The 11,322-nt window shown below is 39.1% G+C and overlaps 1 protein-coding gene across 1 annotated transcript; it reads left to right on the forward strand.

Annotated features, from left to right (window-relative positions):
- The first annotated feature begins 773 nt into the window (after positions 1-773).
- Positions 774-10,709, forward strand: LOC107729410 (ETS translocation variant 5-like). Its single transcript, XM_016539897.1, has 12 exons — positions 774-1,083; positions 1,182-1,275; positions 1,488-1,535; positions 1,881-1,931; positions 3,809-3,932; positions 4,017-4,301; positions 5,405-5,691; positions 7,169-7,228; positions 7,346-7,414; positions 7,674-7,843; positions 8,684-8,785; positions 8,914-10,709. Exons 1-12 carry the CDS (start codon positions 1,036-1,038, stop codon positions 9,142-9,144), a joined length of 1,569 nt encoding a protein of 522 aa, XP_016395383.1. The 5' UTR covers positions 774-1,035; the 3' UTR covers positions 9,145-10,709.
- The last annotated feature ends 613 nt before the right edge of the window (positions 10,710-11,322 follow it).

The raw sequence follows: 11,322 nt of genomic DNA on the forward strand, positions 1-11,322 counted from the left end.
CGCTTAAAGCCGCTCAGGTTTTCCGGTCGTTTATTGGCTCGTGGAAGTTGTTGGCATTTTAAAATGCATTAATATTTATTTTATATGTTAGTTAGATTTACATAGTTTCTCATCTAGTACGATTTTGTAGGTGTGCATGTCGATATTAATAAATAATAAAAACAGAATGATACAATAAAAATAATGTTATTTTTATGAGGTGTGTGTATGCATACACACTCACACACATCATAAAGTGTAACAGTAACATGTTTAAATTTATTTTTTATTTAACAATTAAGCTTCACAAGATAGGTCAGCATAATAAAAATGCAATAAATACCTTCAAAAATAAACAATAATAAAATCATATATAATTACACTAGAAACAAAACAAAAAAAATACATTGAAAGTATCAAGTAAAGAATTGTTGTTTTGTGGAGAAGCATCACAAGAAATGCTGGCATCGTCCTCACAGTCTCCCCTTCCAACTGTGCAGTTGATCCAGTAAGTTAGTATCCAGTGTTCCTCAGAATAGATGCTTGGCCAACAATTCAATTTTTTATTGTTTATTCATGGACTATTTATATAAGTGGGATATCACTTATAATGTATGCTTTCCATTTTCCTCAGTTTATCTTAATATGTTCATGATTCTTTTCATAGTCTAATCAGAGGCACAGATGGTTGGCTTTGCTTATGTAAGGTTTAAGTTCATCTCTACTGTGGATTGCATTACGCAGCTCTCTCTCTCTCTTTCTCTGCCTGTCTGTCTTTACTCATATGCTCTGTCAGGAGCGATGCTGTGATGGGTAACGGAGAGAGAAGGGGAGGATGAATACACAGGATCAGATGGATCTGAGGGTTTTGTTAGCCTCTATGCAGGGCTTGGTGTTTTGATGTGGGACACACTTGACTGTCCAGTAGATCTACTGTGTGATTCATCTATTTTTTTCTTCTTCTTTAGATAAAACAGAAGACCCAAAGAGGTCAATATAACAATCGCTTTTAAGCGAAGACCCTTTTCTGGGAGCCTCTTTGAAGACCCAGGTGACATGGACAGGTTTTATGACCAGCAAGTACCATTTATGGTCCCACCGAATGTGAGTAAATTTCTACTTTTCAGTAGATGCGTGAAGCTAATGGTGTTTTGTTTTTCAACATTAAATTAGGCAACACTGACCAAAGTGTTTTTCCACAGCAAAAGTCATTACAAGTGGAGGAACCGTATAGCCGAGCAGTTAATGACAGAAAAAGAAAGTTAGTGGAGACTGAACTCGCTCAGGACACAGAGGGTAATTTCAACCTAATGAACATGACTAATGCATGCTTGGCAGACAGATCTGATTATTGAGATACATTAACAGCAAGAGAGCAGAAGTGTTTGTGCTCAAAGTAGTTTGATCGATGCTGTGATTGTTGAAGGCTGCCTTTCATTTATCAAATACTTGGAGCATAGTGGCTTTTCATGCTTTTAGACTGTCTTGTCTTTGCCTGTCATCCGCAGAACTTTTCCAGGACCTCAGCCAACTGCAAGAGATCTGGATCGCAGAAGGTTTGTAACATTTAATTTCATGCATGTCATTTTTGCTTTGTCGTGCAGCTGACAATTAAATTTCAGACTCATGAATATTTCTTATAATATATGCATGTGGAATATATAATTTCCAAGTGATACACTTTGTCCCAGCTGCTGTTCATTTTTCATGACACTCTGGCCATTTAATTTGGTCTTTGCGCCAGTGTCCAAAAAGTTGGCACTGAGATGGCTGTTCATTTCTAGATTAACAAAAAATACAAAAATAAACATTGTCTGACAAATTGACATTGATCCTCAGATTGTTTATCAGCAGGGAGCATTGTTTGCAACTCTTTCATGCTCTCCAATCTCTCTCCACAGCTCAGGTGCCCGATGATGAACAGTTTGTCCCAGATTTCCAGTCGGAGAGCTGTGAGTACCTTGAGATGTATTATTTATTCTCCTTGGCAGTGTACTTTGGATGCAGTCCAGGGAGGGCTAGGGAAAACGGCAGAGTCTGAATTCTTGGAGCTGTTTATTATTCATCTCTTGCTCAAATTTAAAGCCAAAGTTTCATGGGAAACAAAGGAGATCTTAGACTAAGGATGGTGTCGAGTGGCCAGACAATCTCGTTGATTTGAGTTGTTGAAGATGCCAGCAGTCATACTCTCAAATGGAGCTCATAATATAGTGCATATTAGATATTTTAGCATGCATTAACTTTTAAAGAAATTGATTTGCTCTTTAACTTGGTCAGTGGTGTAAGACCCCCACACACTCAACCAAATAGTGCTTTGATTTATTAGGACTTAAATGGTCTTTCCGCTTTTCATTCTTGCCTGAATCCTCTCAGCGAGACTACCTATTTTTTCAGTGAAATCAGCCGATTGGTATCAGCATCACATGATCCAAGCTCATAATCAGATTTCACAGTTTCATGCACTCCGTTCAGCCTCTGGAATGGACCGGATTCCATCGGGAAGGGTGAGTGGAAAAGGCTTCCCCCCCCACAGCCTACCTAAACCCACCAAATCCACAGCCACTGAAGCTCATTTCATTGAGGGTTCCCAGTCCAAACGCACCCAATTTGTTAGAGCCTGGCCGCAGGAATCAAAGCCAAAGGAAATACTTGAGGAATGCTCGGCGGAGCATTTTATGTTATTTTTCCCCCGTTTTGTCTCTGAAGTTTGTTTTTGTTTTCGTCTGATGTTGAGGCTAGGAGACAGGGTGTGTGTCCAAGGGCATGCATTTTGGTCCAGTTTTGCATGTCAGTGTGGCATTACTGAAAAGGTTTGTGACATGCTGTTTATAAAATCAGCCACTTTTTGAATGTAAGCCATAGGTTTCCTCATGCGGCATTCCAGTGCAAACTTTTCTTACAGTCTTTTCAGTATCAACGGGTCATCTGGACGTCACATGGCACCCCATGCCCTCCTACACTCTCCCAGTACCGTATCAATGAGTGGCGGCCACTTCTTTAGCAATAACCCCTATGACCACAGAGCAGAAAATCTTCTCACTTTGACAGTTTGCTTTTGATAGTTTATGTGGAAGAGAGCATGTCATTTACTAACTTTTGGTTGTCTTTGAAACACAAATTACATTTTTAATTAAAGCTGAGAGACTTCGGTCCTCCCGCTGAAAGTTCACACCACAAAAATGTAACCGCAAAACGTTCATTAAGAGACACTAAACGTAATCCATATGAATAGAGCCGTTTAATCCAAGTCTTCTGAAGAGACATAATTGCTTTATATATAATGCACAGATCTTTATTTTTATTCACATATCAATGCACTAATCAATGCACATATAGAACACATCAGATGTGGTCCTTTTTTGGGTGTACTAACACTTTAACGCATGCTTTGAGTTTTCACATGCTTTACCTAGTTTCTTATAAGTACGGTCTGGGTGATTTATCTGCCTCGACTTGTGTGGATCCAGTTGCGTTGGCCATTATGTGGCGCCGGATATGAGAGCTTGATGCAGAGATTCAGGGGCTAATGGTTACAGTGCGGGAAGGAAAATCATTCACAATCATTGAATTACGACCACACTGATTCATGAGTATTGACTCGGCTATGATGGAAATCTGAGGAGAGCGCTTTGATTGCATGTGTTTTTCTGCACCATGATACTGATGGGCAGAACGAAGAGCTTTTATGCCTCGCAGTCGATTGTCATTACCCGTGAAATATGGTGGAGAAGAACCTCCTTCTGAGGCGTTTCACCGCACTTCTGTTGATGTGTTCGATTGGACGCTCTGCTTCATTAGAAACATCTCCTTCTGCTCTTTTCTCTCACAGTGATGTTTCATGGTTCACCACCGGTGAAGATCAAACGGGAACTGAGTCCCTCCAAAGAGCTCTCCCCCTGTAGCCAGGATAGAAGTCCCATGCCATATGGAGAGAAGTGCCTTTACAGCTACAGGTACTTTCTTAGATATCCATCTCAGTGTCATTGAGATCTTCTTGTCAGCATGGTGACTAATTGTCTTCATTTTCCTCTAAACAGTGCCTATGAAAGGAAGCCCACAGCGGGGTTCAAGCCATTGACTCCTCCCTCAACGCCCGTCTCGCCATGTGGCCCCACCAGTGCTCTGGGGACACGTCCCCTGCATGAACAGACTCCTCCCCCCATCTCCAACACAACATTAGGGCAGCGTCTCCTTCATGGGCAGCCTTCAATGACCAAGACCACCCCCAGCCAGCAGGCACTCCCTCACCACAGCCAGAGCCCACCTTTTGCAGTACCCTGTCCACCCCTAAACCGTGACACTCACTTCAATAATGAACCTAGGTCAGTCTCTGCGTGGTTTCAGGACATTTGAACTATATTTCAATTTACTATATTTTTACCTCAGTGGAATACTTTAAACCTTTAGTGATAGTTTTCTTGCCTTACTATGAATATGAAGGGTAAAAATTATCTACATGTGTATCAATAAATAAATTATATATATTGTATTTTATTTAATGTCAAATGTAGTATACGTTTATTGGGATGCTGTATTGCCGTTGAAAATTTTGGGGTTGGTAAGATTTGTTTTATTCATTTATTTTTTTTGAAAAATGCTCACCAATGCCGCATTTGTTTGCTCAGAAATAAACGGTAATGTTGTATAAAAAAAAAATACAATTTTAAAATCACTGTTTTCTATTTTAATATATTTTCTTTTATTGAAAAGAAAAAGCTGAATCTTCAGCGGAAGTAATCTTCAGTCTTCAGTGTTACACGATCCTTCAGAAATCCCACTAATATGCTTATTTGGTGCTCAAGAAACATTTCATTATTATCAGTGCTTAATGTTTTTGTGGAAACTGTCATGCATTTTTTTTTTTTCAGAATTCATTGATCGATAGAAATTTTTAAAAAACAGTGTTTATTTGTAACATTATAAATATCTTAACTGTAATTTTTTATGCATTCTTTCTGAATAAAAAAAGTATTAATTTCTTAAAATTATAATTTAAAAAAATTATATCACTACCCATACATTCTCGTAGTGATATTACAATCTATTATATTATATGGCAGATGACCCTGCAGCCATGCCCATTTTTGAGGTAAAAAAAATATAATGTGTACATCACTGCTGGGGGGCTATAATAATAAGACCCCCATGGGAATAAATTGGCTGGCATCCTGCCTTGCCACCTGTAGCTGAATTCCTTGCCGGATAATGTGTGGCACATCATTCACAGCCAGTAGCAGAAAACTCTAAAGTGTTAGTGCTAAGCTGCTCCTTTATTTATCCTGTGTCACATGACAAAAACATTGATGAACAGTTTTAAATGCTGTTTATGACTTCCTTGAATCATAAGCAATTTAACTGAAAGTGCACCGTGTCATTCACTCCAAAACTGTTTCTGATTTTTGAATGTTACTGTCTTTTATTCTAGGTTTCAGCGGCAACTTTCAGAGCCTTGCCTTCCATTCCCACCTTCTGACACCCAAGGAAGACCCAACTTTATGCCACAGGTCCCCAGCACTTCACCAAGAGACGGAAGGCCACCTTACCATCGCCAAATGTCAGAGCCCTTGGTTCCTGTGCCTTCTCAGGGCTTCAAACAGGAGCTCCTAGACCCCCGCTACGCTGAGCAAGGTGTTCCCAACATGGGCCCATCCCAGGCTGCCTTCCACCCAATGACCATCAAGCAAGAGCCACGAGACTTCTGCTTTGACTCTGGTGAGGACAGTCCCATTTCTTAAAAATTGTGTTCACAATCTGGCTGGGCTTTATGAGAGCTGTCTGAGTGAGGGCATGGAATGTATTTTGTGTGCTTGCATGGGCCTGTGACTTTTAGTGTTGTTTAGTGAGGTATATACAAACAAAAGCATGCACATTTGCGCACCTTGAACCTTTGCGTGCAAAGAAGAGGCATTTTGAGAAAGCTGCGCTCCTCATACCTAAACATTCCTTAAGTGCAGCATTATTAATAAACAGGGCTATCAGTTTACCATGGTAATTTAGCGTAAATGGCCCCTGACCTGTTTGTAAGTTCTGTAATAAAATAATAATAATACAGTATATATAATGTCTTTGAATTATCTTGACATTTTATTGTCATATTATTAGTGTTGACAATGTCTTGAATTATCTTGATTATGGGGGCTTCTCAGGAAATATTCATATGCAATTAATTCTGATTAATTTTATTAATAAATTAGCATGTAAATAATGAATTTGAACATTTTAAACAATTGACAGCCCTACTGATAAATTAAAATAATAATCAAAAGATGAATGTGTCATTTAAAGCGGATATTTCGTCCTAAACATTTAAACAAGTTTCAAAAGGTTGCATTAAGAGATCATATCTGAGGGAGGTTGGGACATATTCCACATCAGGATATTTTGTTCTTTTCCTCTCTGAGCTTCGGGTAACCCTATGCATCCTTCTGTCTTAAACCTCTCTGCTTAGCTGAGCTTCCTGTTTGTGATCCATACATTCAGACTTGTACACTCTTTCAAGCGTTATACTGTCCCTCTAGGTTTATGTTTGCAGGTAACTGATGTAATTCTAAATCCTCTTACTGTCCTTCTTATAAATCTGTACGTCACGTATTACATTTGCATGGGGGCGGCTGAATTGAGTCTTTTCATCTATACAGCAGCCTGACAGATGATGCATCTGATGCAGTCAATGAGGATCGCTTACTCAAAGTAGGACAGGAAAGGGGTGGAGTGGCCTGGTGTATCACCAGGACACACAAGGACAGATAAAACTTGATTGTCATGGTCCAGTATCTCGACACGGTGGCTAATCCTATTTGGTGACTCACTGCTAATGCCGCATGTTTCTTTGGTGTGTTGATGTGAGCTTAGCCAGCGCTACCAGATGTGTGAGGCTGGACATTCACCGCCCAGCTGTTCCATCAAGTGTTTTAAAAGTGCCAGAATGACTATTGTTCATTGTCTTGCCTTTTTAGAGCTCCTATAAAACCTCTGTTCAATCTGTCTTTATTAGAATTAAGGAGCAGACAGTGTTATTTTAACATTGCTGTTTTAGTCGCCTATAATAACCTTGGGAACAGTTAACAATTTTCTAAAGGTTCATTTTATTTTATCTTTAATTATAGCATGTATTTTAAAGCAACTTCTGACTCCTTTATCATTGGTAATTTCTCATTTTTCATTCCCTTTTTATTACGTTATTTTGCAGAAGTGCCTAAGTGTCAGTCTTCATTTGGGAGAGCAGCAAGCTTCTACCAAAACCATGAGAGTAAGTGGCATCGCCATTGAAGCATATACTACCTGACAGCAGCTCCAGCATGCTAAAATCATCTTATCCTGTCTTAATCTAACATACAGTGTCTTTGTTTCTTCCCTCTGTCTGTAGACTTCTCATTTGACAGAGATCAGCAGTTGTATTTCGACGACACCTGTGTGGTTCCCGAGAGACTTGAAGGTAAGATTTCACAACAGGTCATGTATAGTTTCAAATCAAAGACAAGTTAAGGGTCGAATGGTCATCTCAGTAGTTGTCAAGTGCTCAGTCTGCATTGTACAGTTTCAGCAGGGCACTCCTTTCTTTGAAGAGAGAGCTAGTATGGTGGTGCGAAATGAAGACCGTGTCCACATTAGCCACATTTGTGTTGGAATTTCTGGCCTGCTTGTTCACGCTGCTCCAGGCAAACTCTAATCCTCGTAATTCTTATTCCTGACAGGGAAGGTAAAGCAAGAGCCCTCTGTGTATCGTGACGGCCCGCCTTACCAGCGTCGCGGCTCCCTCCAGCTTTGGCAGTTTCTGGTTACGCTGCTGGATGATCCTGCTAACGGTCATTTCATTGCCTGGACAGGACGTGGAATGGAGTTTAAACTTATTGAGCCAGAGGAGGTGAGCACCAACAATCATTTTTTTCCACTTTCTTTCAGTCACACACACCATTTACAGTAGTCCAGTATGTTCTCGCTTTTCAAGTTTTTATTCATGTATTTTTGTGTGAATTTTAAGATAACACAGAAAAAAATGCTAATTGAAATACATTAAAATGCAACTAAAACTTCTAAACTGCACATTTGAAATGCTTGAGGTGGATTTTATTTGTTAAGGGCAATAGTTACAAAAGCTACAGATCTTACTTCCACATTTTTATATTCCCACCCACAGACAGTCATCTTAAACTCATTATGCATTATGGGTGTTGAAGTTTCCCTAACTTCTCCGGGAAAAGGGAACACCACAGCCCTTTTTCTGTTCTCTTGTCATGTAGCACTGATTTCAAACTACAATTTACAACTGCATAGGCAACCAAGTTTTAATAAAAGCCCTTCTTGCCCGGCTGTGAATCACCTCTTTAAGAAGACATTTAGACATTTCGTTAATGAAAACGCATTTACAGATGAGGCTAAGGAAGATGCTACGGTAGTCACGTGACTTTTTGATAAGCAAGTCATGTGTCTGAATACTTTGCCCAGATTATAGTCGGACACACTGTCGCTCTGACAAAAGGCATCTGCCACTAATTGTTAATATTTTTCCAGACCGGTTAAGTGCTCTACATCGAAAGTAATTTATTTAATGAAAAAAAAAAAAAAGAGGCCACAGTGGCTTTACTGGTGACTACAACCAATTTCACTGGAAGTGATGGTATATTTCTATTGAATTTCTCTTTGTTGCATATTGCCAACTAAATTGAAACACAGCTAATGAAATGACAATCATCTCTGTTTTCAGGTGGCCCGACGCTGGGGCATCCAGAAGAACAGACCGGCCATGAACTACGACAAACTCAGTCGCTCACTGCGTTACTATTATGAGAAGGGAATCATGCAGAAGGTAAAGGCAGGTTCCCGTTTCTTTTACTCCTTGCTCTGCTCATAATAACATTAGTTGCTCCAACACCAAGTTTTTTTTTTTGTTTGTTTGTTTTTTTGGATAATCTAATGGCTCTTTTCTCTTTTCAGGTTGCTGGCGAGAGGTATGTGTACAAATTTGTGTGTGATCCCGAGGCCCTCTTCTCAATGGCCTTCCCAGACAACCAGAGGCCCAACCTTAAAGCAGACCCTGACAGCCTGCCCGGAGTGGATGACGACACACTTCCGTTGGTGCACTATGACGAGGGGGCTTCATATTTGGTAGACGGTGGCGAGCAGTGTGTTGCTGGGATGCCTTTCCCTGACGGTTACGTGTATTGAGCCTGAACCGTTGATCTGACAAACACATCTATCCCTATTGCCTCGACTCCTTTTGAACTGTTGCCCACTTCCAGATTAACCCTCCCAATCATTAAAAAAAAGAATGAGGAGAAATCTGCGAGCCACATTTTCTCTGGCCTCAGCCCATGAGAAAGGTGTCAAGGAGGTGAAGAAAGCTGGTTTCCCACGCTTAAACCTTCCTCGTAAACGGTCAAACGGTCACTGCCACAGAGAAGAAGAGGTTGAGCTGGAGCCGACCGGTGCCGAAAGACTGACAGATCTCACTGCGAGAATTGTAGCAATTCTGTTTTTGACAATCTGCTTTTTTTTAAAAAGAAAAATTGGTAATGAATTCTTAAGAGACATCCTCACAGAAAGAAACCCTTAAATGCAGCACTATGTAATAGTTGCCTTCTTGGTCCGAATTAATTTTGTTTTACCTCCAAACCATGTAGACAAGAAGTCAAAAGGGCTTTATTTTACAAGGAGAAAAATGACCCATTTGTTTCTTCAGACTCTTTAGAAAGCTGGCTTTTATACAACACTTTTTGTTGAACTAAATGTGGACAGCTTTAATCATGCTGAGGAATACAGAACATGTTCTTTTTGTATTGTTTGGTTTTGTTCTGAATCCTTTGCCATGTGTTGGTTTTATATTAACTTTTTGTTTTCATGCTGGTTAACCCAAGGGTTGTTGATGTGAAGTTAAACCAGAGGCACTGTTAGTATATTTAGTCAACTTCATGGACTGTTAACCCATTTCTGTAAACCTGTTGCTATTTAATTTTTGTTTTCACTTCCCCAAAAGCCAACTTTTGAATTACAGAGTTCATATAATTTTCTCACTTGACAACATTCAAAAGGGATGCACTAGTCAGATTTTGTCCATGCTTAGTGTTAGTGAAGGTCAAACAACATTTAGCCTCTTACATTATTTTTTGGCATTATTCTATATTTTAATGCACCAGGAAAGCAGGAGTAACAGGGCCTTGCATGCAATAAGGTACAAGAAAAATAAATTTTCCTGGTCAGCTACTCCTCGCCAATCTCAAGTTGTTGAAAGACCACTGCTTCCTTTTGCATGACATATTCAGTGATCAGCTGTCCACTAACATATCGCTTTATGCTGGACAAGGAAGAAATTGTGGAGTTCTCTGCATTTGTATTCTCTCTCTTTTCTTTTTCTTTTCCTTTTTTTTTTGAAAAGATGAACTTATATATTTTTGCAAAGTCTGCATTTATTTGATTTTATTGTATAAGCTGTATAGTTCTGCCTGTAACAGATACTCTATGTATGTTTTAAATGGATCCCTGTGTTGCAGTGACTGCACACCAGTGGTTACCAGACACCCTTTCCTGATGGGTTCGAGAGCAGTGCCTTTAAATGAGAGGTGCAGCTTCTGAAATAACCGTTTTTCTCATGGAATGAGGGGCTTGTCTCAACATCCACCATAGAAGGGTTGTCTGCACTTGTACAGGCTTAACCTTGTCCCCTCACAATGTGTACCTTACACTGCTGAGTTTATAATCTGTACTGGGTACAATAAACTGTCCATTCTGCTTCACTTGCACTCTTGTGCTTTGCTTATTCTTCTCCCACATCTAACTATTACAACTGACACATGTAGCCACATGTTTGATTTAGTTCATATGAGACTGTGGAGACAGTAAAAAAAGTTAAAAAATTATATTTTGTGTATATATATATATATATATATTAACAGAATATTATACTATATATATATATATATTTGGGGTGTAACGGTACACAAATATGACAGTTCGGTACGTACCTCGGTTTTAACGTCACAGTTCGGTATGATTTCGGTACAGCAGGGGGAAAAACAACTTTTTTTTTTTATTTAAATGGTTTACTGAACAAGGAATACGTGTACCGTTACACCCCTAATATATATATAGTAAAATATTACAATATTAAAATCACTTTTCTATTTTAAAATGTCATTTATTTTCCTTTGAAAATCATTCCAGTCTGCAGAGTCACATGATCCCTCAGAAATCATTCTAATATGCTGATTTGATGCTCAAGAAACATTTATTATTATTATTAATGTTCAGAACAGTTGTGCTGCTTAACATTTTTGTGTGATACATTTTTTCAGAATTCTGTGATGAATAGAAATTTCAAAAAATGTATACATAAAATATATAACAATA

Source organism: Sinocyclocheilus rhinocerous, unplaced genomic scaffold, assembly GCF_001515625.1.
Source record: "Sinocyclocheilus rhinocerous isolate Xijiao unplaced genomic scaffold, SAMN03320098_v1.1 scaffold3172, whole genome shotgun sequence".
NCBI classification, from domain to species: Eukaryota; Metazoa; Chordata; class Actinopteri; order Cypriniformes; family Cyprinidae; genus Sinocyclocheilus; species Sinocyclocheilus rhinocerous.